Source organism: Pelodiscus sinensis, chromosome 3, assembly GCF_052426305.1.
Source record: "Pelodiscus sinensis isolate ZL-2025 chromosome 3, ASM5242630v1, whole genome shotgun sequence".
NCBI lineage: Eukaryota > Metazoa > Chordata > Testudines > Trionychidae > Pelodiscus > Pelodiscus sinensis.
Genome location: NC_143054.1, coordinates 190815674 through 190843490, shown reverse-complemented (window position 1 = coordinate 190843490; position 27817 = coordinate 190815674). Strand labels below are relative to the sequence as shown.

Below are 27817 nucleotides of genomic sequence, written 5' to 3'. Positions count from 1 at the left end.
TACACTGGGCCACTTATTCCGGAGAATCAGCCGCTTTTCCGGAATAAGCCGCGAGCTGTCTACACTGGCCCTTGAATTTCCGGAAAAGCAACGATGCTGTACTGTACAAAATCAGCCGCTATTCCGGAAACCGTACGATGCTCCCGCTCGGGCATAAGTCCTTTTTCCGGAAAAGCTTTTCCGGAAAAGGGCCAGTGTAGACAGCTTTTCCGGAAAAGCAGAAGAAACGTAAAAAAGCGGTTTGGACGGCGGGAGACCCCGTAGAAGCCACGGACTTCCGCATTACCCGAAGGCTTAAAGAGCCAGCACGCTACTGGCCGCACGTGGCAGGAGGCCCTCAGAGACCTCCCTTCCCAGCTCTGCGACGTGGCAAGTGTGCTGCCCAGCCACCTCAGCGGAGGCATGGCAGCTCGAGGTGGTCAGCCACCGTCACCCGGGGCAGAGGAGGAAGCCCCCAGGGGCCGGAAGCGCAGGGCCCCATCCTGGACCCCCAGGGAGCTGGAGGCCCTCCTGGACCTGTGGGAGGAGGAGGAGGGTCTCCATGACCTCCAGTCCCGCCGCCGGAATGCTGAGCTGTACACCCGGATGGCCCGGAACCTCGCCCAGCAAGGGCACCCCAGCCGCAACTGCGAGCAGGTCCGCTCGAAGGTTAAGGAGTTGCGGCTGGGGTACGTGCGGGCCACGGAGGGGAGGGGAGCAGGGCCTGATGCCTGCCCCTATTTTGAGCGGCTGAACTCATTTTTGGGCGAGCCAGCCCCGCAAGGCCCAGCTGTCCCCGTTGACACCTGCCAGCACCCCCCGATCATTCGTCCCACCGAACCGGAGGAGGAAGACGACAGCGGCGGCGCTTCGGGAGAGGAGGCCAGCGTTGCCACCCAGCAGGCCCCCTCCAGCAGCTCCTCTGTGGCCGGGGAGGAACCCACTGGTGAGTCTTTGAAGGTTACACTCCCAAAGGGCGGGGGGCGGAGGGCGGGGGGGAGCGAGACCCAAGTGTCCGGAGGGGGGAAGGGGAGAGCATGTCACTCAGGCCACGTGAGCTGCACGCTGCATAGCATGCGGCAGTTAGCAGCACATGCAACCACGTGCAGCCTGGTGACTGAGCGGCAGGTGGCCGTGGCAGGCAGCTGCGGGCACGGCTGGGACCGTGCTTCTCACACACATTTCAGCGGGATCAGGGGGAAGGGTGGATGCCGGCTGGAACCGGCCAGGGCCCGAGGGACTCAGCCCAGAGCCTGCTGCTCCACCAAGGGGTGCAGCACAGGGAATGGCACACTGTCCCAGGCCTGGCTGTGAGGCACAGCCAGCTGCTCCTGGGATAAGTGCAGCGTCACAGTCCTGTGACCGTGGACCGCCACCGAGCCGCTCACCTGCTCCCAGTGCCTTGGCAGGTTCCCCGAGGGAAGTCCCCACTGCGGCCACACCTGTCCCTGGGCTACCAGGCTTGCGGGAGGGATAGTGGGAGGGAGATGGGCCCCTGAGTTTTGCTGCAAGGATGGGACATCCCCCCACCCAGTCACCCTTTCTGGTTCTGACCAGGAGATATCGCACGCAATGGGATCTGAGAGCCCAGACCGCCACTGACAGGTGTGCTCCCAGGCACTGCGTGGGGATGCATCTCGCTCCCTGTCAAACACCAGTGATTAGCCCTAAGCTTTTCACAGTGTCCACCGGCAGGGAGTTCCACAGGTGAACGCAGCACAAGCACCCTCCTGCCCTGCACGGAGCCAGGATACAGACCGGTGCTTACAATACTGCAGGGAGGACCCTACTCCCAGGGGTGGTCCTTCTTGCCAACATACAACACCCCCCGGGAGCAGGAGGGGAACTGAGTGGGCCCAAGCCACAACTGTGCGGTCACCTGGGGCTCTGGGGTGGAGGGCATGGAAGTGTGGGGACAGTGGATGGCCTGCCTGACTGACCCGTCCTTTCTTCTCTTCCCTGCAGCGGGACCCAGCACCAGACCAGCGACTCCAGCAGCAGCGGCACCCCCAGCTGCCCAAGCCCGGAGGACCAGGCTCCGACACCGGGACCAGCTGCTTCGGCGTCATGTCACCGCGGTGGAGGGGATCCAGACCTCCATTGCAGAGCGTGTGCAGGGGGACCAGGAGTGGCGGCAGGAGGGATGGGCTGCGTTCCTGGAGGAATGCCGCGAGATGCGTGCCACAATGGGCACCCTGACGGCACATTTAATACATGCCATCCACTATGGCATGGCCGGACCGCATGCCCCCGCCATCCCTCCGGGAGCACAGCCCATGCCCCCTCCTATCCCTGCTCCTCTCCCAGCTCCTGCTCCTCTCCCTGCTCCTGCTCCTGCTCCTGCTCCTGCTCCTGCTCCTGCTCATGCTCATGCTCCTGCTCCTCTCCCTGCTCCTGCTCCTGCTCCTGCTCCTGCTCCTGCTCCTGCTCCTGCTCCTGCTCCTGCTCATGCTCATGCTCCTGCTCCTGACCCTGACCCTGCTCATGCTCCTGACCCTGCTCATGGTCCTGCTCCTGACCCTGAAGACCGTGCTCCTACTCGTGCTCCTACTCGTGCTTCTACTCGTGCTCCTACTCGTGCTCCTACTCGTGGGCACCTCAGCGTGCAGGCTGCCCCAACGCGGTCTGCCCAGCGTGGGCAGGTCCGCCCCCAGAGGGGCGCTCGCAGGGGCCACCCGTCCCAGTAACTGCCCCCCCCTCCTTCTCGCAGTTAAAGGTCCCCCCCTCCTTCTCGCAGTTAAAGCTCCCCCCCCTCCTTCTCGCAGTTAAAGGTCCCCCCCTCCTTCTCGCAGTTAAAGCTCCCCCCCTCCTTCTCGCAGTTAAAGGTCCCCCCCTCCTTCTTGCAGTTAAAGCTCCCCCCCTCCTTCTCGCAGTTAAAGGTCCCCCCCTCCTTCTTGCAGTTAAAGCTCCCCCCCCTCCTTCTCGCAGTTAAAGGTCCCCCCCTCCTTCTTGCAGTTAAAGCTCCCCCCCCCTCCTTTGTAAATAAAAAGTTCTGTTTTCATTTCAATCTTGTGTGGTTATTGTGTTCCTCTAGTAACTGTACAGAAATTATGTGAGATGCCAATTAGCCACTTCAATTTAAAGAGGGTTACAACTGTGGACAACAAATTCATGACTCTATCACCGGGGGGGGGGGCTTTTTCAGTGGTCATTGGTTCGCGGCGCATAAAGAAATACTTGAGACTTTTCAGTAAAGATGTAAACCAGAAACTATATTTACATAGCAACAAACAAGCAGAAAAAAATGGTTACAATATGCAGTACAGTACACATTCAAAAACATAAGTTAGGCGCAGGGAGGACGATTGTGGTGTTGCTGGCCACCTCGATCCTTTGGTCCTTCCGGGCCTCAGGAGAGGAACAGCCAGGAGATCCCTCGACGGATGACTGTGGTGTTGCTGGCCACCTCGATCCTTTGGTCCTTCCGGGCCTCAGGAGAGGAACAGCCAGGAGATCCCTCGACGGATGACTGTGGTGTTGCTGGCCACCTCGATCCTTTGGTCCTTCCGGGCCTCAGGAGAGGAACAGCCAGGAGATCCCTCGACGGATGACTGTGGTGTTGCTGGCCACCTCGATCCTTTGGTCCTTCCGGGCCTCAGGAGAGGAACAGCCAGGAGATCCCTCGACGGATGACTGTGGTGTTGCTGGCCACCTCGATCCTTTGGTCCTTCCGGGCCTCAGGAGAGGAACAGCCAGGAGATCCCTCGACGGGTGACTGTGGTGTTCCTGGCCATGTCAGTCCTTTGGGCCTTCCGGGCCTCAGGAGAGGAACAGCCAGGAGATCCATTGAAGATGGCACTGATGTAAGCCTTCGACACAAGTCCCAAATCCTGTTGGCTGTTCCTCAGGACGGCGATGGTGGCCTAAACCCTAGCCTAACTTAAAAGAAAAACCCTAACTACACCCGACGCACCCGACGAACAGACTCGATGACGGCCGCGATGTGCTGTGACCCGACGCTTTACTATACTATGGGGAGGGGGGAGGTAAGGGGAGGAGGTGGGGAAGGGTAGGAGCTGGGACGGAGTACTCTGGGGTGACCCAAGCGACCCTGCTACGGGGCTTGGGCAAACATGTCCACCAGGGCCTCTCTAATGCGCACCGCCTCCTGGCGCGCCTGGCGGATGGCAGCTGTGTCGGGCTGGTCCAAGGTCTGTGCCTCAGCTGCCACCCATGCAGGGAGGAAGGCCTCCCCACTGCGCTCCACAATATTGTGGAGCACGCAGCACGCGGCCAGCACTTCTGTTGCATTCTGCTCACCCATGTCGAGACGGGTGAGCAAACAACGGAAGCGGGCTTTTAACCGTCCAAACGCCAGCTCCACTGGGTTTCGGGCCCGGTTGAGGCGGTCGTTGAACCGGGCCCGGTTCTGGTCCGGCTGCCCCGTGTAGGGCCGCATGAGCCAGGGCATCAGGGGGTAGGCCGCATCCCCGACGATGCAGATGGGCATCGGCACATTCCCGACAGTCAAGTCCCGCCGGGGGAAGTAGGTGCCCGCCTCCAACCTCTGAAACAGTCCTGAGTTCCGGAGGATGCGGGCGTCGTGTGCCCGGCCGGACCAGCCGCCGTAGATGTCCAGGAAGCGACCCCGGTGATCCACGAGGGCTTGCAGGACGATGGAGCAGTACCCCTTGCGGTTCATGAAATGGCCCGCTCGATGCTCCGGGGCCCGGATGGCGATGTGGGTGGCGTCCAGGGCTCCCCGCAGTTGGGGAACCCGAGGGCAGCGAAGCCGGCCATGGTCTCATCGACGTCGCGCAGGCGGATGATTCTTGGCAGCAGGACGTCGTTGATGGCGTGGACGACCTGCAGAAGGGTGCAGAGAAACACAAGGGAACACATTACATACAGCCAGGGGTGAGTGTGCGCTCCCTTGGGTCCCCCCCTTGATTCCCTCTGTACACACACACACACACACACACACACACACACACACACACCCAGGGCCCCCCTCGCCCCACGCCCCCCCCCCACCAGTGGGCCGGTGCAAGGGAGGGACGGTCGAAACCCCTGAGCGACCCAGCCTGGAGTCTTGGGTGTCCCTGGGCCTGGAGTGGAGCACCCTCCCCCCATCTCACTCCCCCTGGGACTTACCTGGATGACGATAACACCAACGGTGGATCTTCCCACCCCGAACTGGTGTGCCACCGAGCGGTAGCTGTCCGGTGTGGCCAGCTTCCACAGCGCGATGGCAACCCTCTTGTTGACGGGGATGGGTGCCCGCAGCCGGGTGGCGGTTCTCTGCAGCGCGGGGGTCAGCCAGGTGCACAGCATCAAAAAGGTCCGCTTTCTCATTCGGAAATTCCGGACCCACTGGTAGTCGTCCCATCGTCCGAGGACCACACGGTCCCACCAGTCTGTGCTCGTTTCCAAAATCCAAATGGGCCGGTCTATCGTTGGGTGCTGATGCCACGCGGTTGCCAGGACCTCCCTGGTGAGGGAGTCCAAGGCAATCTCTGCCTCCTGGTATGTGTACAGCAGGGCACCAGCCTGCAGCACGAGCTCCAGGCACCTGTACAGGTCTAACAGGGGCCCGAGCAGGTACATGGCCATCCACGGCTCCATAGCAGACAGTGCAGAGCAGAAAAAATAAAATGCCAGGAAAAGCTGGTGGGGGGCCAAAGGGTGGTGTCCCCAAAACTCACAGGGCAACCACCGACCCTGTGAAGGGTGCCAGTCTCTGGCAGAGGTCACAAGGCACGGGAGCACGAGACAAACGGCTGCCCGGCGAGACCCCTTTAACCACGCGTCTGGACGGAGCTCCGGCCCCGCCCCCGGAAAGGTCTGGTGGCCTTTGCCCTTTTCAAAATGGTTCCGGGCTTTTTGCTTTTCCGGAAAAGCGCGCCGCCAATGTAGACGCGCTTTTCTGGAAAAGCGCATCGTTATCGCGGAAACTCCGTGGCCAATGTAGACGCTCCTTTTCCGGAAAAGCTGAAAACGGAATGTATTCCGTTTTAAGCATTTCCGGAAATTCATGCCAGTGTAGACGTAGCCATTATGTGCTGGTATATGCTTTCCTGCAGCATGTTCTCCAGTTTTTCTTTTTTCCTTTGTTATTTTTCATCAAGTCCTCGCTATTTAAGGAATTTTTTGCTGTCTTATATTCTTTATTCCATTTCCCAATTGCCATTGCACATTCCTTGCTGCAACATGGTACATCTTCCCAATTATTTAAGTAGTGTCCAGTATACGTCCCATACACATACCCCATTTAAGCAAGAATATTATCTTTGACTTTGTATTTCCTTTTGCTTGAGACATAATTTGTTAGAAAGTAATTGCGACCCATCCCCTCCCTCCTGTAAATTTCCCAGCTGCACCTAAAGTACCAGAAGCTATTCCCAGATCCAGGCAAGAGAGGCTCCGGTCAATTGTATTGAACCTGGTAGCTGCTCCATCATTTAATATCACTAACTTAGTCTTTTCAAAGAATTGCTTCAAACTATTTTCTGTTCTATCATTTTTCTAAATTCCACATATTCTTTTCCTTCAGCTGTATTGCAAGAGGATAACAATGGAGGTATCTCAGGGTATGTCTACACTACAGAGTTAGTTCGAACTAACGGACGTTAGTTCGAACTAACTTTCATAGGCGCTACACTAGCGCTCCACTAGTTCGAACTTAATTCAAACTAGCGGAGCGCTTAGTTCGAACTAGGAAAACCTCATTTTACGAGGATTAAGCCTAGTTCGAACTAGCTAGTTCGAATTAAGAGCTGTGTAGCCCCTTAATTCAAACTAGTGGGAGGCTAGCCCTCCCCAGCTTTCCCTGGTGGCCACTCTGGCCAACACCAGGGAAACTCGTCTGCCCCCCTCCCGGCCCCGGACCCCTTAAAGGGGCACGGGCTGGCTACGGTGCCCGTGCCAGGTGCAAGCCTGCCAGCACCCAGCCTGCAGACCCTGCACCTGGCACGGATCGAGCCACCCACCCGATACCCCCCAGCCCTCCCCCTCTTCCCGGGACCAGGCTAGCGGCTCCCGGGAGCTTGCCCGGGACCGCAAGAGGCAGGCACCCGCCTGGTCTAAAGCGGACATCGTGGACCTCGTCCACGATCTCCGCACTAGGCACAGGAAAGTGGCCGTCTAGGGCAGGAGAGCTGCCAGCCTGGCCACCCAGGAGCAGGTGTGCATGAAAATCAAGGGGGTCCACTGAGACCCCCAACCCTGAGCCCTGAGCTTACAATGGCCGTCCTGGGTCAGACCAAAGGTCCATCTAGCCCAGTAGCCTGTCTGCCGACAGCGGCCAACCCTAGGTACCCTGGAGGGAATGGACCGAAGACAGTGACCAAGCCATTTGTCTCGTGCCATCCCTCTCCAGCCTTCCACAAACTTTGGGCAGGGACACCACTCCTACCCCCTGGCTAATAGCACTCCATGGACCCAACCTCCATGACTTGATCTCACGTCCCTTTAAACTCTGTTCTAGTTCTAGCCTTCACAGCCTCCTGCAGCAAGGAGTTCCACAGGTTGACTCTTTGCTTTGTGAAGAACAACTTTCTGTTATTAGTTTGAAGCCTGCTACCCATTCCTTTCCTTTGGTGTCCTCTAGTCCTTCTTTATGGGAACTAATGAAGAACTTTTCTGTATGCACCCTCTCCACCCAACTCCTGCTTTTAGAGACCTCTATCCTGTCCCCCCTCCGTCTCCTCTTTTCTAAGCTGAAAAGTCCCAGTCTCTTTAGCCTCTCTTCATATGGGACCTGTTCCCAACCCCTGATCATTGTAGTTGCCCTCCCCTCTCCCAGCCTCTCTCTTCCCCTCTCCCACCTCCTTTTCCCAGTCTCCCCCAGTTTTGTTCAATAAAGACAGATTCCATTTTTGAACACAATTGTCCTTTATTTTGTACATCAAGAAAAGGGGCTAGGGAAGGGTAAGTGGAAGGAGGTGAGGGAAAATTGGGTTACGAGCCCCTGATGGGGAGGACTGGGCTGGCTCTGTGGGCTTCTGGGGGTGGAAGCTCTCCTGCAGCCCCCCAGTTGCCTCCTCTCCCCAGATGGCAGCCTGCGGCAAGTGCAGCCGGTCTGATGGCCGAGTGCTGTGATGTGCCCAGTGTGGGCACTCAGGGCACTCCAAGCCAGGACTGGTTTGCAAGCAGGGCACCCCTGAGAACTGTCTGTCCGGGGTGGGGGTCGGGACCCTTTAAGCGCAGCCCTCGGCTAGCCTGATGCAGCAGCTCCACGCTCTAAGTCCTCCTCTGATGCCCTGCCGGCACTACTTCCGGCCATCCTTAAGCCCGGTTCAGGGTCCACTTAATGTGGACATGCTAGTTCGAATTAGCAAAATGCTAATTCGAACTAGTTTTTAGTTCTAGACGCGTTAGTTCGAATTAGCTTAGTTCGAATTAACTAATTCAAACTAAGTTAGTTCGAATTAGCGCTGTAGTGTAGACATACCCTCAGTGTTTATTTACTCTGTTGTTACTATGTGGCCAGGCCACAGTTCTATGTTTCAGCAGTGAAAGTAGCTGGAAGAAATCATGAAGTCAAAATCATTTACTCTGGTTTGCTCTTTGTTCTATACTTAATGCCTTCATCACTCTTCCTTTACATCTCACTATCAATCATGGTGGACTACGCAGTATATGCCATTTTATCAGAGCTTTGGAAAAGCTGAGGCCATATATCATCATCCCTGTAATTTCCTGTAAGTGTTCTCTGACAATGCAATTTTCCTTCTGTGTAAAATATAAATAGCAATATCTATGGGTGAAAAGCACAACAGTGGCTTACTTTATTGTTCTCCTCAATGGAGGCTGTTCTCATTATTAACATGAGTTAGATCAGAGGTGGGCAAGCGGCTGACAGTGGGCTGGATCTGGCCTGCAGCTGCCTCACTGGAACCCTTAGGCAGAGAACAGCTCACACTTTAAAAAGCCAGCTGTTCTCTGTTCTGGACAGCTGGGGAGGGAGGAGAATTCTCATGCTGTTCCTGCCCCCCCACCAAAATCTCTTAGCTCCCATTGGCCAATCTCTCAGTTTCCAGCCTATAGGAGCTGAGAATTTTTGCTGGGAGCAGGGGCAGTGTAGGAAGCCTTCTCCCTTGCTCCCTGATTCCCTCTCCCTCCCCCTTCTTCTCCCTTTCATTCCCAGAGCAGAGCCATGTGGAGCAGCCTGCAGCAGACAGTCTGCCGCAGTTTTCTGCTGGTAAGTGCCTTCCAGGCAGAGCCTGCCTCTGGCACCCCAGCCCCCTTCCTTCCCCAACCCTCTACCGATCCTCCACATACCCAAACCCTCTGCCCCCTCCTGCACCCATGCCCCCTCCCAGAACTGGCACCCCAATCCCCTGCCCCAGATCACAATCCTCCCCTACCCTAGTTCACATCCCAAAACCCTGAACCCCAGTCCCCTGCCCTAGGTCACAACTGCCTCCTTCACCCAAACTCCCTCCTGGACCCCATTCTCTCTCTTGCACCCCAATCCCTTACTCCCTCCTAGGCCCCATTCTCTCTCTTGCACCCCAATCCCTTACTCCCAAGCTCCCTTCTGCATCTAACCTCAATCCCAGACCCTAGAATTCCTCCATTAATATTCTGGAAGAGTGCGGCCCTTGACCACTTTCCAAAATCTTGGAGTGGCCCCCCCTCACCAAAAATTATTGCCCACCTCTGCCCTAGCCCTACCCCAACCCCAATCCCACCCTCTCTGCCTAGCCCCCACCCCCGCACAGAAGCTAACCCACCTCCCTCCCACCCACACCACGGGAAGGGTGGGCGGCACGTGGCCCCAGCCTTCCTGGCCCCAGAGCATAGGGTAGCAGGTGCTCAGAGGCAGCAACACTCCCCCACTGTGCACCTGCAGTTGGCGTTCTGGGGGCAGGGTATGGGTGGGGCCAGGCTGCCAGTTTGGGAGGGCAATGCCTTCCCCCGCCAGGCATACTGGCCACCCATGCTGAAGAAGGACAGAGAGCTTAGCCCCAGGGATGTTGGCTGCCGTAGATCTGCTGCCACACGCTCATTAGGGTGAGAGGAGGGTCATGCCGCTCTATGTCGGCAGCACAGGGATTGCCTGAGGAGGCCCAGCAGGTCATAAACTAGGCTGAGGGGAGCTGGTTCCCACCACAAACAAGCCAGCCTCAGCCCCAGCCATGCCTCCCAGTTATTGCTCAGTTGTGCTGAATGAAGGATTTCCCCTTGGTACCCACAACCTCGGGCTCAAGGGGCAGTGATCAACGGCTCCATGTCTGGTTGGCGGTCAGTTTCAAGCAGGGTACCCCGAGGATCGGTTCTAGGGCTGATTTTGTTCAACATCTTATTAATGACCCAGATGAGGGGACGGGTTGCACCCTCAGCAAGTTTGCGGATGACACTAAGCTAGGGGGAGAGGCAGATACATTGGAGGGCAGGGATAGGGTCCAGAGTGATCTAGACAGATTGGAGGATTGGGCCAAAAGAAATCTGATAAGGTTCAATAAAAGCTGGATATGAGCCAATAGTGTGCCCTGGTAGCCAAGAAGGCGAATGGCATATTAGGAAGCATTAGGAAGAGCATTTCCAGCAGAACTGGAGAAGTGATTATTCCCCTTTGTTCAGCACTGTTGAGGTCACATCTGGAGTATTACATCCAGTTCTGGGCCCCCCACTTCAAAAAAGATATGGACACATCGGAAAGGGTCCCTCAGAGGGCAACCAAAATGATCATGGGCTGGAGCACGTGACCTACAAGGAGAGACTAAGGGATTTGGGCTTGTTTAGTCTGCAGAAGAGAAGATTGGGGGGAGGGCGTTGGCAGCCTTCAACTTCCTGAATGCTGGTTCCAAAGAGGGTGGAGAGAGGCTGTTCTCAGTAGTGACGCATGGCAGAATGAGGCTCAATGGTCTCAAGTTGCAGTGGGGGAGGTGTAGGTTGCATGTTAGGAAAAACTATTTCACTGGAAGGGTGGTGAAGCACTGGAATGGGTTCCCTAGGGAGGGGGTGGAATCTCCATCCCTAGAGGTTTTTAAGTCCCAGCTTGACAATGTCCTGGCTGGGATGATGTACAGACTGGTTAGTTTAATGGAGCAGGTAATTAAGGAATTCAGCTGCAAACATCTGGAAGAAAATAAGGTGATGGGCAACAGCCAGCATGGATTTGTACAGAACCAATCTGATAGCTTTCTTTGGTAGGATAACGAGTCTTGTGGATAAGGGAGAAGTGGTGGACGTGGTGTACCTAGACTTTAGTAAGGCATCTGATACGGTCTCGCATGTCTTTCTTATCAATAAGCACAGTGTGCAGTCCGATACGATGGACACAATCAGGCCTTGGCCCTCCGGCTGGTTCACCAACTGAATTCCACATTCACAAAGTGCGACACAATGTGCAGTCCAACACAATGTACACAATGTACACAATCAGGCCTTGGCCCTCCAGCTGGTTCACCAATTGAATTCCAGATTCACAAAGTGCAACACAATGTGCAGTCTTATGTTCCCACAAAGGAAAAGGTCTGCAGCCCCTCTCTGGTTCCTGTGAAGGGATCAGGGCCCAGTGCTGATCATGTCTCTCCTTTCTCCTCCTCCTCAATAGAGGGAAAAGGGGCCTGTGAGCCTCCCATGAAATGGGTGGGGAGTGTAGAAGCCTGGGCCCTCCCTTTCCCCTGGGAATAGGGCCACCTGCCTTTCCTATGATCCCCAGATGTTCCAGAAAAGGGGCCTGAAGTCGTAGGCAAAGTCTGGCCCTGCTCTGAGGCCTGGGGCAGTTGCTGGTGGAAGAATCTGTCCTGCAGCCCGGACTCCTGTTGCACCATCTTCAGCACCTCCCCAGGCCAATCTCTCACTCTCTGGGGCCACTCCCCTATCGAGCTGGCTGGTTTGGTGAGATGGGTGTGTCAGTGCAAAGGTGCGTCCCCTGGAGGAGAATGTGGGGCCGGCTCGCTCGGCTCCGAGGGGCTTGGTCCCCTCCTCAAGCCCCGGAATCTGGCAATTCACTCGGTGCTGAGCCCATCGGGTTTTGGTCTCTTGGCTCTTCATCCTTGCTGGGGGGTGTCCTTGGATGGCTCTAGCAGTCTGCTGACAGGACTCCCCTTCGGCTGCTCACTCCTCTGTAGCCACCCTGCCGGTCTGCTTCCCAGCCCTTTGACCTGCCCAGCTGCTGTTACCTGCTAATCAGTAGTGGCTGTCAGCGCCTGGATTAACCCCTTGATTTCTGAGCTAGCGTGTGGGAACATACATCTCGTGACAGGCTCCCTTTGAAACCTCTTCCAGCTGGAACCGGTTCTGCGGGGGGGGGGGGGGGGTAATGTTCCCTCTAATCTTGTCCATCCAGGTGCTGAGATTTTATATTCATGTGTGAAATAATGTTATGTGCACCGAGCCATGTGGAATGTGCACCACCAGTAGAAACAAAACCAAGCTGTGGGCGCTCTGCTAATCAGCGGGGCGGCATTGGAATCGCCCCTGAGTAGGTGCACAAGTGCCCAGCTTACAGGGAACACTGGCAGTGGGGCAGGATCCCAGTGGCCCAGGCCCGGGGGGGGGGGCTCTAAAGCCCCATCAGAAGCACCTGAAAAGGCGCAGTCCTCACAGAGCCTTGGGCACCTGGTGAGAGGATGGGATGGAGTGGAGCTGGCATATCCCCTTGGCCATGATGTCCTCCTGTAGAAGGACCTATAAAAGACTTGGGTGCCCCAGGAATCAGGGAGGATTAATGGCACTGGGCAGCTGGGATGGATTCGTCTTCCTCTCTAGTGACCTGCATGTCTGACACCCTCTCACCCAATTGCAGGAGGAGCTGCTACCTCCCTTCCCTCCATCTCCTTATGCCAGCTGCTCCTTAGCAGCTTCTTGTGGTCAGGTTTCTGTCTGGTGTTGGTGGCTCTGTTCTTCCATTCCCATTGAGTTGCATCCTTGGGCCAAGAGAATAGCAGGGCGACCTATGGGGAGTGGGGAGAGGGCTGGACCCTAAACTGAATAGGAGGGGAGGAGACAGACTCATCCTGCAGCTAAGGCCAGTCTCAGAGGATGTGGCAAGTTTCAGCAGGGCTCCCAGTGGGGAAAGTCTCAGATGGAAGGTGGGTCGTTTCTTCAGGGGTCCCATTACCTGGCTTCTGTCACTCTCACTTGCCTATTGGGTCCCATTTCCCAGCTGGGTTTCCTTACCTCTGGTGTAGTTAGTCGCAGTTTGCAGAGCTGGGAAATCCCCTCCCTGGCCAGCTGGCTCATGTCCTGGACTGGATCACAGACACGATCCCTTCCTTCACCCAAACTCCCTCCCAGATCCCATACCCCAATCCCTTACCCCAAACTCCAATCTGCACCCAACCTCCATCCCAGACCCCCGCACCTCCTCCATTAATATCCTAGAGGAGTGCAGCTCTCGACCATTTACCAAATTCTTGGAGTGACCCCCCATCAAAAATTATTGCCCACCCCTGAGTTAGATTCTGGCAATATTAGAAGTGGGATTCTAAGATTAACTTTTGCTCTGGGCGGTTACGCAGTTTGCATAAAACGACCACCCAACACAACAAAATGCTGCTTAACAACATGGGCCGGCCTTCTTTTCAACATTGATTCCTGTATGGTAAAACAGTGAGCTCCTATCAGGACAAAAAGACGGGTGTCGGTGACAAAACTCTTTGAGACCTTCCTGTTGATTTAAACAGATGCTCTGTGCTTAATTCAAAGCAATGAATGCAAAAATAGGAAAACTGCCCTACATTGGACTATATTTTAATCCTTTCTTTATTCATAAAGCTGTGTGGATTGGGGGGGGGACAGAATTAGTGTCCCATAGAGGTATACAATAATAAACAATTCTTGATTCAAAACCTGTGCATTTCCATTCAAGTGCTGAAGTACAATGCACTCATAACATCATCAAAATTTCTATCATTAATCTCAATGACATAAGGTCTTGATCGGCCTTCTGCCTCTGAGTCAGATCATATTTACATGTCCACTACTGGATGTGGATGGCTTTCAGCTCCTCCTTGTACATCACTTTGCTATTTAGAGGATTGCTGCCTTCTAGGCTTGGAATGTCAATAAAAGGTTCATAACAGAAGAAAAGGGATAGGAGGTGTGTTCCCAAAACAAACTAATTAACCAGTGGGGAAAGAATGAGGCATTATATTATAGTATGAAATTTACTATATGCCATCCTGCACCGGCCCTGAAGGATATTTAGGATGTGTGGGCTGTAAATAGGATTTATGAAGCAAGGTCTTGATTTCATTGTAAAATGTAAGGGCATCTTCTGTTAGACTGGCTGATTAATAGAAGTAGTTCCCTTTAGGAACAAGTACTCATGTCAAGACTCTACATTATATAAATATTTGTAATTAACAGAGTCCTTCATCAAGCTCCAAAAAAGTGAAGCATTAATGCTCACCAGAGGCCTTGGAATTAGATTAATTATCTTGTATGTACTCTGAATTGTGAACACTGCTAATATATTTTAATTGATCTCTAATTCCCTTTTATCTATTTCTTGATCACTTCTTTGCAAAAACATTAGCAGGATACAACTCTTTCCAGGCCAGCCGGCCTCTTTCTATTTCCTCCAGGTACACTAGTTTCCAAGCAGGGTTCCCTGTAAGGTGAGCTCTTGGGGAACCACCCAGGAGAGATTCAGATGCACCCAACTGATTAGGTGGCAGAGCACCCACAGCCAGCAGCATGGGTTTCTAATAGTGGTGCATGTCCACACATGCCTCAGCACACACAACAAAATTTATTCTGCTCATGGATGGAAAAAATTAGAGGGAACATTGTTTCCAAATACAGATTGAACCTCTCTAGTCTGGCACCTTCGGGATCTGACCAAGAGAATTTGCCGGACCACAGAAGGTCAATATTGTCTAGCAGCATTATCAATACTTCCACTGATACCTGAGCTGTTAGAGTACATTTAGGGGTAAATTAGAGCTAAATAATTGCACAGAACAATGAGAGTCAGGACTAGTGGCTATAAACAAACTTTGTGACTTATAGCCACACTCATGAAAAGTGGACATCCAGCTAACTAAAATCATTCCAGATGATGGATGTTTCTAGATTAGAGAGTTCTGGACAAGAGAGGTTGAACCTGTAGTATGTTTGTGTTTAAATTATCCCAGCCCAATGTCAGCAAGGAAACTGATTAAGGTTCAGATGTGCCACAATTAAGACTGAAGCTATCACTCCAGCTAAAGGACTGAAGTTTTAAAAAAACACCCTTAAACTCAAAACTACCTTGCTGCTGTAAGCCCTCAGGCTTCCCTTGAAATATCTTCCCTTTGAATGACTGGCAAGGGGTATTATTGTTGCACAGCAAATAAACCATCTTTTGTCAGCCTGCTTTTACCTCAAAAATCAATTCCTAGCATACTTGCGATGTCCTCTCATTTGCTGTGAATGCTGCCACAGCAAAATTTCGTATGACTTCCCTTGCTATGCAAGGCAAAAGTAGCCACTCTACTTATTATTGGTGGTATGTGTTTGTAATGCAGATGCCTATTGAGATCACAATCCCATTGGGCTAGACGCTGCATACCCGTACGTTTTAAGGGAAAGTTTCTGCCACACAGAGCTTCCAAGCCAAATAGACAAATGATGGGGGAAAGGAGGGATGATATCCATCTTCCAGACAGGGAATTGAAAGACTAAAGGCTAGATTCACTATGGGAACTCAGTCGCCCCGTCTTTTAGTGGCATTAACAACCCCAAGAGAGGTGCCTAGACTCATACAGTGCCAGGAGAGAGCTGGGTTTCTGAAAAAGGAATTCACGGAAGCCAGCAGCATGCTGAGCAGGAAGCCACCTAAGCTAGCCAGAAGGAAATGCTCAGGAGCGAAGAGTTTGACTGCCCCTCAGAGACCTAGATCCTAAGCCCAGGCCAGAGGGATTCACAGTCACAATCCATCTACTGGAGAAAGGTGCCTTTGAGAGGTTAGTTCTTTCCCACAGAAGAACAGGGAGGTGGTGATGGCCCTCGTAAACCCTCATGCAATTTCTCTCAGCAGTTCCACTTCGTATAAAATGATTAAATATTCCTTGGGAGAGAGACAGTGAAGGTGACTCCGTGATCTTGTGGCTACCTCACACAGCTGGCCTCCTCAGGTTCCATTCCCTATGCCAATGAATATTTAAATATTTGTATACAAAATGGAATAGCTTCAATGGGAAAAACTGAGAAGTGCATCTACATGTCACTGTTATTTCAGAATAATTAGCATTATTCTGAAATAACAATGCGAGCGTCTACACAGCAATTCCACTATTTCAAAATAAGATTGAAATAATGGGCGGCTTATTCCAACTTCTGTAAATCTCATTCCACAAGGAATAACTCCTCTTCCGACATAGCTATTTTGAAATAACTGCAATGTGGATGCTCCACGGCTGCTGTTTCGAAATAGCTCCTCCCCAGGGCTATTTTAAGTAATTCTCCCCAGTGCTTCCTGGGGCTCTAAATCGAGGTAGCGTGTTCATATTAGGGGAACCTGCCTCGGACTAATTTTGAGGCTTCCCTGTAGTGTGGATACTCTATTTCGAAATAAGCTATTTCAGAATATATCTTCCAGAATAGCTTATTCTGAAATATGCATGCAGTGGAGATGTACTCTGAGAAGGACACCCACGTGAGATGTAGAAAACCTGGGTTCAAGTCCATGCTCTAAGTCAAGCAGAGTAGGGATTTGAACCCAGCTCTCCCCACAATGTGGATCAGTGCTCCATCTGATGTGCCACAGGGCAAAAGGGAGGTGCCCTGTCCAGTGAGTGTGTTCTTAGGCTTCATGGACACTTGTCCACGGGTCAGTGATCTCCTCCTGGCAATCAGTAACGAGACCAGTGCAGTCTACATACCATGCCCAAGCTTACAGATTTCAGAGGATGCTAGATAAAACCAGCGATGCACCATTTCATTTTTCTACAGAAAGAAAATGTAGAGAGAGGGCGTGAGTGTTAGCATCAAGGGTGGTTATAAAAACCAACTATTAGCGGCATCATGGTACATCACCATCTCATGTGGAATAGAGCTAGGTGTCAGGTTCTATACCTCTGCACAGTCACAGAACCATTCTGCTGACTCACCTTAACAGATCTGTTGAGACACCAACCCATGCATGTGGCAAGCTGAGTCAGTTTGTGGCAAGAAGGAACTAGGTAAACAAGCAGAGGGAGAAAGCCCAGTCAAGATGGAAGCTCAGGAATAGGTTTATGTTTGCTTAAGGAAACTAATGATACAGCAAATCCTATGAACTGGAGCAGCTCTACTTTTTTCACCAGTCAGTAACACAGAAATATGGTTTCCCCTGGAAACTGACACCCAACACAATGGCCTTGCTCACCAACCCTTAGAAACAGACAAGCGCAGGAAGGGGGTAATTTTTGGACATTTCTGTTCTGAATACTGTTAGATCCAAGTCACAACCCAAATTTCTCTTAGCTCCTCCAGAACCTCAATACTGTGAGATTTGTGGGAAAAATAGCCCCAGCTATACATATAATATGATGGGGGCTAATTTAGCTACAACTAATCAGGAAAGAGATCTTGGAGTCATCGTGGATAGTTCTTTGAAGACATCCACACAGTGTGCAGCGGCAGTCAAAAAAGCAAACAGGATGTTAGGAATCATTAAAAAAGGGATAGAGAATAAGACGGAGAATATCTTATTGCCCTTATATAAATTCCTGGTACACCCACATCTGGAATACTGCATACAGATGTGGTCTCTTCATCTCAAAAAAGATATACTAGCATTTGAAAAGGTTCAGAGAAGGGCAACTAAAATGATTAGGGGTTTGGAACGGGTCCCATATGAGAAGAAATTAAAGAGACTTGGGACTTTTCAACTTGGAAAAGAGGAGACTAGGGCTGTGTCCAGACTCAGGGGTTTTTTCGAAAAAAGTAGCCTTTTTTCGAAAAAACTTCACCTGCGTCTAGACTGCAGCCGCGTTCTTTTGAAATTAAATCGAAAGAATGCGGCTTTTCTTTCGACGGTGGTAAACCTAATTCCACGAGGAAGAACGCCTTCTTTCGAAAGTGCTCTGTCGAAAGAAGGCGTTCTTGAAAGCAAACAGGATTTTTAGAAAGAGAGCATCCAGACTCACTGGGTGCTTTCTTTCGAAAAAGCGGCTTGCTTTTTCGAAATTCCGCGTGCAGTCTAGACGCTCTCTTTCGAAAGAGGCTTGCAGTCTAGACATAGCCTAAGGGAGGATATGATAGAGGTCTATAAAATCATGAGTGGTGTGGAGAAAGTGAATAAGGAAAAGTTATTTACTTGTTCCTCTAATATATGAACTAGGGGCCACCAAATTGAACTAATGAGCAGCAGGTTTAAAACAAATAAAAGGAAGTTCTTCTTCACACAGCACATAATCAATCTGTGGAACTCCTTGCCTGAGGAGGTTGTGAAGGCTAGGACTATAACAGGGTTTAGAAGAGAACTAGATAGATTCATGGAGGTTAAGTCCATTAATGGCTATTAGCCAGTATGGGTAAAAATGGTGTCCTGAGCCTCTGTTTGTCAGAGGTGGAGATGGATGGCAGGAGGGAGATCGCTTGATCATTGCCTGTTCAATTCACTCCCTCTAGCACACCTGGCATTGGCCACTGTCAGCAGACAGGATACTGGGCTGGATGGACCTTTGGTCTGACCCAGTCTGGCCATTCTTATGTTGTCAAAATTCAATCAGAAATATATGATCGGACCTCTGGTCAGGTATCTGTTACCACACAGATAACCAGCGCAGCCCAGAGCTATGTGACTGATCTGTGAAATGGGCAGACAAACTGCTCACAGAGAAACATTCAGCGTTGTTTTCTGAACAGAGGGGACCTAGATTCCCATCAGGAAAGGGTTCTGCTAGATGGTAATTTTGTGACTGGGGGAGGAGAAGACACTTTCAGAAGCTCTTCATCACCAACAGCCAATCCAGAATTGGACTTCTGTTACCAGCGCTCTGGTTCCCTCCCTTCATGCTTCCTCTGCCACAGGTCAGCTGAATACAAAAATGGCCTGTGAGGATGACAGAGATTGTCACAATCTGCTACGGTTTCCCAGAATTGTGAGTTCCTGTGTTATCCCTCTCAGCCCCAGCCAGTGAGAGATGTGCTACTGCTAAACTATGTGACAGCTCCCTGGCACACCAACATGTCGGTCTTGCCAGCAAATTCTTCAGAATCCGCCAGTCCAAAGCTTGCCATGTAGGAAATAAACAGTGAACCACAACTCACAATTTCCTTAGCGAGCTCTCCCTGCACTGCCCAAGCACCTTATGAGCACTCACAAATGTTATTAAGTGTGTTACTCCTCTAAAGAGACAATATACTGCAGCCTGTTAGATTTATACACCCTTCCTTTCAATCAGTGCACTGAATTATTTAAGAATAAAAGAAAAACAAGTTTATTTAACAAAAGGATGTAAGACAAAGTGATAGCAAGTGTAAGGATAAAGTGAGGATTATAAGCAAACAAAAGTAAAAACATGCTTCTTACATCTGCAGCCTGATTTCACAGGTTAGAGTCTCCTGTTCTGAGAAAGCATTTCCCACCAAAATTCTTTGCCTGCAAGGCTGACCAAACACTCTGGCCAGGACCCTTCGCAGATCTCAAAGTGCTCAGTTCCTTTGTGATGAAGGGGGCCAAAATGGCTTTTTCTGTCTCCGTATGGCTCATTATTGCCTAAGTTCCTTGACTCTGCTTGAGGAGGCAGGACAGTTTTCTGGGCCTGTAGTACACCGCCCCAGGGAACATCTTGCCCCACTTGCTCTCCTGATGGTTCTGTTTACCAAGCATGTAAATGTGCCTTCACTGTCTCTGATATTGACCAGGCTGCTCAGACTAACACAAACACTCACTCCTTGGTCTTCCAGGGCAAACTGGACTTAGCGCTGATGATCAACACAGCATGACAATGTAATGCTAGCATGCACTTAACTCCTTGTACATACAGCACACAATGATTTATGGGACCAGCACATTACAGATCCGTAAATAGGAATTTCTGTAGGGGAGGTGCTTTTTATGTAAATGTGGACCCAGGCCTCCATTCGGGGGAGAAGGTGAATCAGCCCCACCCTTCCCCCAGAGGGCCAGAGCATGAGGGAGTGAGGCTCAGGCAGCGTGCCGCTCCTGCTTCCCCAAACTGGACGGAGCATGCTTACTTGAGGGACCATGGGGGTGGTTGCATTCGCACCCTTTGTACCCTCCTGCGGGTGGGCCTGTAGGGAGTTTCTGGAACTAAATTCCAGGCTTTTGTGCATGATGGCCATCATTGCACAGTGTAAGACAACAACAATGAAATAAATTAATATCTTCTATTTGTACAGAACTTTTCTTCCCAAGACAGCTCAATGCACTATACAGAATACGGGCAAAATATTCTGACCTTTTCACATCCACGTACATCCCATTAAAGCCAATAAATGTAATGCCTGAAGCCAACCATATTTATATATTCACACCCAAGAGGGACCGTGGATGGTCATCAGACTGCTGCTGGTGGACTCAAAGTTTGCCTATCGTTCAGATAAATATCCAAACAGCTGGATTCTTGCAAGAACTAAAAAGACCACCTCAGTTTTGAAGTATGGCCTCCTAAATCTGGGCCTGTTTTGAAATTGGCAAGCCACCTAGTCAGTGGGCACAGAAGCCTTATAACAAAAGTCATCTGGACGACAAACCAAAAAAGCAGACTCAAGTGTGTTTCACTGAGAGCATGGCTTTCTACCAGGAATCCTGAAGCAGATGGGGATATGCTGCTACTGCAATTCAGCACTGGGTAAAGCTGGAAATTAAAATAACACCAGCAACAACAACTTTTGCAGCATATAAAACAAGGTTTTGGCTTAGCTGTTGAAAAGAATTAATGTTCTATGGCTGTGGAGAGAGAGAAAGAGAGAGATTATAATAAATCTCTCCTCTCCTCTCCAGTCTCTAAGGAATTGGGTAAGAAATGATTTTCCTGGGCAGCTGAATTTCTGCTAAACAAGACATTTGAGGGAGGAAGCTTTCTTGATAGCTTCATGTAGGTTTGCACATGTGGTAGGGCCAGGGGACATTTTTGAAAATAAAAACTTCTGGGCTTGATCCAGATGACAATATCCACAGCCTGCTGGGCCAGGCATGTTTCATACACTCACCGATTCCAGCTCCTAGCAGGAAACTCACCCCTGGAGGGAAGGGGGGGGGCGAAGTGGGGAGGGAAATCAATACCAGCAGTGCGACCCTTCTACCGTCCCCCGCCGGCTGGAGCATGTGGGAAGGAGAGAGGCTGGGGCAGCGCACCGCTTCTACCTTCCCCCAGCTGGCCAGAGCATGCAGGGAGGAGGTTCGGGCAGCGCTCCTCTCTTGCCTTTACCCTGGCTGGAATCGGCTACATGGGGAACCATGGGAGGTGTGTTTCCTCCCCTCCTCTGCATACGGGTCTGCATTATCAGTGTCTATATAAAATACTTGTGATGGGAAATAAGCCCTACTCCGGGGCTGAGAGAGCTGAAATAGGTCAAGCAGGTCCAGTCAATTCAGTTGCAAATAAAGGAGATTTAGGCTGTGTGGAGTGCTTTGATTAGGAAGAAACTTGATTAGGAAGAAACAGGAGCGACATCTATAATCTATACACCCAGGAGACTGGCCCAGCAAGTCAAGGCCCAAGAAATGTAAACCCTGTTGCCTTTCTTCCTTAAGTAAGGGGGAAGCAGATGGACCATTTCCATCCTATTAGCTGGGTGGCATTAAAAATGATCTTAAAAATAAAAATCTATCCCATGATCAAGGGAGCCTCTAGCATTCGAGACTCTGAGACTGAGATGTTAAAAGCTTCAAAAAGAGGCTTATTCTCAGCTAAAGTTGTGTCAGCACTTCCATCATGAATCCCATTATTCAGGAGTTCAGATTTCAAGCATAAAAATATACCTTAGGCTCAGAGTTGCCATGCATATTCTTGGCCCCGGGAACTGTTTCCTCTTGCCTATTTATCATGGTTGTTTCAATTTCACAACTATAAAAAGTTGGCTGGCTTCAGGTGTTCTTTTTGCTCCCATACAAGTTAAAAGAGAAATTCGATTTTTTTAATGACACTTTGTCAATGATTTGTCTCGGTTTTTGCCCAAATACTTTTTTATTGGTAACGCTGATATTACAGCTGAAAAATTGTGACTTTCCAACTAGTATTTATACGGATAGTACAGGAAGAGTTAGATATTCCCCATTCTTCATGCCCAGAAAGTATAACACACATGCTTGCACCACAGCATTTACTTGTGTAAACAAAGGAAGGAGCAGCAAGGAAGACATATGGCTCTGAGGGAACTTTCTGTGCCTGCAGATTTGCCAGAGCCAAGTGGGGTAACTACAAGATGGGCCAGGATCATTCAGAAATCAGATGTGACAGGCACTTGGGATTCTCATTAGCAGTTTGAAGCTGCCTGGGTTATTTCCATTGTGGGCAAACATCCTGGAAGGATATACCAGGATTCATTGAAAGCTGAACCCCAGGGAACTTAAGGGGGCGGGGAGGAGTTTATAAACAGGAATGAAAGCCAGGCTGAAAAAAACTCTGTGATGGAGCAATTCAAAGACCTGAAGGATCTGTTGTAAGTTGTGTTCCAGGAATTTAGCCAGTTTGGTTTGGATGGACTGCAGGCACCCTTGCCCTGTTTGAGAACAGTGACAGCTAGAATGTGTTGCAGGCTGTGCATATTAATTCAGACCATTGTTGCAGAAATTCAAAGGGACTTTGAAGGAGACTGTGAATCTGTCACTTGTTTCTTACCTTTCAGGAGCTTGCTTGCCCTCCAGAGGTTTTGGACACTACTTTTCAGTGACTGAGTAAATCCTGCCAGAGAAGAGCCCTCGGGGAGTTTATGTATGCGTGTGCTCATAACTAGATTTTGCATTTGACCTTGTGATAGTAACAAGCATTACAGCTCAGAGGCAGCAGAAGTGTTCTCTCAAAAAGAGTTGTTACTGGCAGTATTGGCAATTGTTTCAAGGATTATAAACATGCTGTTATGTGTTCATAAAGAGAGAGATTTTGTAAATATTTTCCTTTAAAGATTTTTTGTCACTCTCCTTCCATCTGAGGCTAACCCTGAATGAGAGAGTGAGAGAGATCAAAGTTTTGAAAGACTTCAAAGCCCTCTCCCTCCTTCACTCCTAGGGTACGTCTAAACTACATGGCTCCCTCGACGGAGCCATGTAGATTTGTTTGTTTGGCAAAGGGAAATGAAGCTGTGATTTAAATAATCGCGGCTTCATTTCAATTTAAATGGCTGCCCCGCTCTGCCGATCAGCTGTTTGTCAGCAGATCGGGGCAGTCTGGATGCTCCCATGCCGACATGAAAGCCCTTTATTGACCTCCCCGGTAAACTTCATCCTACGAGGCAGAACGGGGAGGTCGATAAAGGGCTTTCAGGTCGGCGCGGGAGCGTCCAGACTAGCGCGCTGAGCCGACAAACAGCTCATCAGCTGTTTGTCGGCTCAGCATGGCAGCCAATTAAATTTAAATGAAGCCGCAATTATTTAAATCGCGGCTTCATTTCCCTTTGCCGATCAGCCTAATCTACATGGCTCCATTGATGGAGCCATGTAGTTTAGACACACCCCTAGATACAAAGGATAGCCTCTCCTAGGTCAGGTCTACACTAAAGGGGAAAGGTGACTTAAGATACACAACTTCAGCTCCATTAATTATGTAGCTGGAGCTGACGTATCTTACATTGTATTTTTGCACCATCCACACAGCGGGAGATCGATGGGAGCCAACACTCCCATTGGCTTTCCTTACTTCTCATGAGGAGCAGGACTATCAGCGCCTACAGGGCTGCCCTCTCAGCTTGAATTAGCGGGTCTTCACTAAATCTGCTAATTCGAACTCCAGGAGATCGACTGTGACAATATCGATCTTCCACGTAGTGTAGACATGGTGTGACGGGGGAACTTACCCCCGCACTCCCAGCCACGGGGACCGCGGCCCCGCGCCCCACGGGGAAGGTCAGCGGGGGACAGGAACCCAGCCCCGCGTGCCGGAGCCGGCGGGGCAAGGGGAACCCGGCGTGACTGGCGCGCATGCGCAAGACGGCGCGGCTGGAACCCGGCCAGCACTAGGACCCAGGAGCGCAGGGCCGGCGCTCGGAAGGGCGGGGGCCGGCCAGACGCCGAGCGGGGAATTCAAAAGGGGGGAGGAAGGAGCAGCAGGGGAGGCTTGGGGAGAGCAGGGAGGATTCTGCTCTCAGCCTCCTCCGCAGGACCCGAGCAGGACCCCACCGGGAGCGGCGTGGAGCCCAGCAGCAGGAGCTGACTGCACAGCGGGGACGCCCGGAGCGGAGAGGAGCCGGACGGAGCCAAGCCCCACCAGGGAAGGAACGGCCGGGGAGCGGACCGGAGAGGATCCAGCACCGGAGCCGAGGCAGAGGCAGTGAGGCTGTCGGCCCCGGGAGGACCGACAGGGGGGGCCCGCGTCCAGGGGGACGACAGGATAGAGACCGGGATCGGGAGGTGCCAGGCACACGAAGGCGGGGACCCTCGGACTCGGGGAGGGGCGTGCCCGGTGGCCCCCGAAGAGAGACTCGGTTACACATGGCCATAGGGGGCACAAGAACACTGCAAGACTCGTGTTGTTCTGGATAGTACCTTGGGCAGAAAGGCTGAGCAATAGATTTGCTCCCCCTCTTATTGTCCATAGAGCTGGCCTGGCACAGAAGGGATCCAATGCTGTATTCTTTTAATAATAATAAATAATAATAATAATTCATAAATAACTAAAAGGTGGTGCAGCAACTAGCTGCAGTAACTAACCTGGATACAGAGGCAGCAAAGCAGGATGTCAGGGGGTTCCCCGGGAGAGGGCCAGAGTGCACTGGCTGCTGGGGACTTTCAAATAGTCATGTAATCAATACGAATTCATGTGATTACACAATTATTCAATTACCTGATAGCTAACATCCCTATTACTTTCAATGAACAAATGGTCTGATGAATCTTGCGCCTTTTCTGTTCACAAACCAATCTTCATTTATTGTGAATGTATTCAATGTTCAAAAATTCCTCTAGCATTTTATGAGGATTTTTTGGGGGAAGGAGGATGTATTCGCTGCTGCTGTTGCATTGAATATATGCTGATCTTTAGCAATGATTGGTTAGCCATCTAAGTCACATAATAGTATTTCTGCATCATGATTAGATAATGTTTAACTTTAAACAGGAGAACAATCAATAGTCTAATCAATAATGACTTCAAGTACAAATTATCAAGGTAAATAATCATTCACATTGTTATCGGTTGAACATTTAGGGATCATGAACATTTTCACAAATGCAAATATTGGTAAAGCATACATTGATATACAATGAATAGTATGAGCCACAAATAGCAGCTGAGTGCACTTACAAGCTGTGTCTAGACTGGCAAGATTTTCCTCAAAAGCAGCTGCTTTTGCGGAAAAACTTGCCAGCTGTCTACACTGGCCGCTTGAATTTCCGCAAGAATGCTGACGATCTCATGTAAGAAATCAGTACTTCTTGCGGAAATACTATGCTGCTCCCGTTCGGTCAAAAGGCCTTTTGCGCAAAAGCTTTTGCGCAAAAGGACCAGTGTAGACAACTCAGATTTGTTTTGCGCAAAAAATCCCAAATTGCGAAAATGGCGATCGGGGCTCTTTTGCTCAAAAGCACGTCTAGATTGACTATGGATGCTTTTGCGCAAAAGTGCTTTTGCGGAAAAGCATCCATGCCAATCTAGACGCTCTTTTCCGCAAATGCTTTTAATGGAAAACGTTTCCGTTAAAAGCATTTGCGGAAAATCATGCCAGTCTAGACATAGCCACAATGTTTAGACACAAAATATTCACTAATCTCTTTTGCTCTGTTTGGCTATGTCTACACTATGAGATTATTTCAAAATAAGTTATTTTGAAATAATAACTCCCAAAATTTTGAAATAGCACATCCACACTACAAGGAAGCCTCGAAATTAGTCCAAGGCAGGTTCCCCTAATATGGACATTCTAGCTTGATTTGGAGCCCCAGGAAGCACAGGGGAGTAATTACTTTGAATGACCTTGGAAAGGACCTATTTTGAAATAGTAGCAGTGGAGCATCCACACTATCGCTATTTCGAAATAGCAGTTTTGTAATAAGCATTATTCCTCATCGTAGGGGACCTCCCCCTTTGAGTCCAGGGGGCGCCCCTCTTTTCTGTAGCCCTCCCCACAGTGGGAAGGGCTCCTACCCCTTTTGTTTGGGGTTCTCGCGTTATCAATTATACCCGTTATACAATTCCCCTCCCCTCGCACACAGCCACACCTGAAGAGAGGGCCTTTCGCCTCTCGGGGATTAAGTTGCGGGTAGGGGAACCTGGGCCCGCCCTCTCCACCAGGACCCAGCCCGGAGCCCTGGGGAAGGATTATGACGTTCTCCTCTCCCTATTGGTTGGCAGAGTGACCACCCATAACACGCCAACCCGCGGGCCTTACGCCCTGATCCAGGCCACTTCTTACCCCATCAGTGGTTCCTCTTACCCCCATGATGAGTCCTTGGTCCACTCGCCCCACTTCCCTGCGAGTCTTCCTGATCCTGGCTCGGGGTCGTCGGGAGTCACGGTCTGCTGGTGTGTCGTTCTAGCCACAGGTTCCGAAGCTCTGTTGCTCCAGTCCTACCCCTGAGCCTTCACCGTCGGCTCCCTCACACTCCTGGGAGCCATTGCCGCCAAGACTCATTGCCTTCTCCTGGGTACGGGGGCCGCCATTTTTAAAGACCACAGTGCACCGCTGACGTGGCCATCGGGCACCCCGTACTGTGCCTGACTCCTCCCACTTCCACCATTCTTCCCCTCGCAGGCTTCCCAGGCTGCCTGGAAAGTCCACGCCTGCGCTCTCCTATCAACCCAGCTCCCCACCCCACCCCCCCGGTGTCTGCCAGAGTATGGTACTTCGCCCCCTTGCCCGAGCAACCCGGGATGCCTGCGCATCCCAGCTGGTGCAGCTCTTTCCGGCTGTCCACCAGAGCACGGGGCTTACCTGCCCCGTCACCCAGGCAATCCTGGATGCCCGTGCCTGTGCGTACCAGCTGGCGCGGCTGTCCGCTGGAGTGCGGGGCTTGCCTGCCCCGTCACACTCATGAAAAGAAGACTTATTATTTCAAAATAAGAAGCCCGTTATTTCAAAATAATTTCAAAATAATGAGCTTTCTGTGTGGATACTCACCATGTTATTTTGAAATAATGTTAGTTACAGCCTCTTCCCGACTTACGAACTGGTTACGGACCAAGCAATTGGTTGTAACTTGGTTGGTTCGTAAGTCGGATCCCATAGAGTTACATGCGACCGTGCTGTTCGTAAGCCCGGATCGCATTCGTAACTTGGGGTCCGCCATTTACAACAGCTTTGGTCATAACTGAAAACAGTCGTAAGTCGACCGTTCACAACTCGGGGACCGGCTGTATTTCAAAATAACACTGTAGTGTAGACATACCCCAAGGAGAAAGGAGTTATTATTTTGAAATAACCAGTCCCTTATTTTAAAATAATGGGCTTGGTATTGTGGATGCTTTACTTGTTATTTTGAAATACTTACTTGGAATACTTGGAAGATCTGTACTTTCATCGATGTGAATAGTCTCGCCACCAATGCAGATCACAACTTTTCCACACCATTCTGTTTTGTGCAGTTCTCATCCATGTTCTTCCATCACTCTTCCATAAAAGATCCACCCAATGTACTGGAGGCCTTCCTCTTGTTCTTTTTATGTCTTGTAGATACCAATGAAGTATACGCTCCGTCCATCTGTTGTCTCTCACTCTTGCTACCTGACCAGCCCATCTCCTTTTCTGATCATACATAACTTGGATGATATCATTGATACCACTTCTTGTGTGCAGATCATTGATAGTAACATGCTGTAGCCTACTTACACCCACCATGCACCTTTCCACTGCT

The 27817-nt window shown here is 50.9% G+C and overlaps 1 protein-coding gene across 1 annotated transcript; it reads left to right on the top strand.

Annotated features, from left to right (window-relative positions):
• On the top strand, positions 1-27783 carry LOC149525201 (uncharacterized). Its single transcript, XM_089777183.1, has 3 exons — positions 1-925; positions 1945-2357; positions 27637-27783. The coding sequence occupies exons 1-3, from the start codon at positions 403-405 to the stop codon at positions 27781-27783; spliced, it is 1083 nt and encodes a 360-aa protein (XP_089633309.1). The 5' UTR covers positions 1-402.
• Positions 27784-27817: the final 34 nt, after the last annotated feature.

Excerpts from the sequence above, each read along its gene's own strand:
- LOC149525201 (XM_089777183.1), top strand. The coding sequence starts at position 403 with ATGGCAGCTCGAGGTGGTCAGCCACCGTCACCCGGGGCAGAGGAGGAA. Across the intron at positions 926-1,944 it reads GGCCGGGGAGGAACCCACTG|CGGGACCCAGCACCAGACCA; the intron begins GTGAGTCTTTGA and ends TCTTCCCTGCAG. Across the intron at positions 2,358-27,636 it reads CTGCTCATGCTCATGCTCCT|ATACCAATGAAGTATACGCT; the intron begins GCTCCTCTCCCT and ends TATGTCTTGTAG.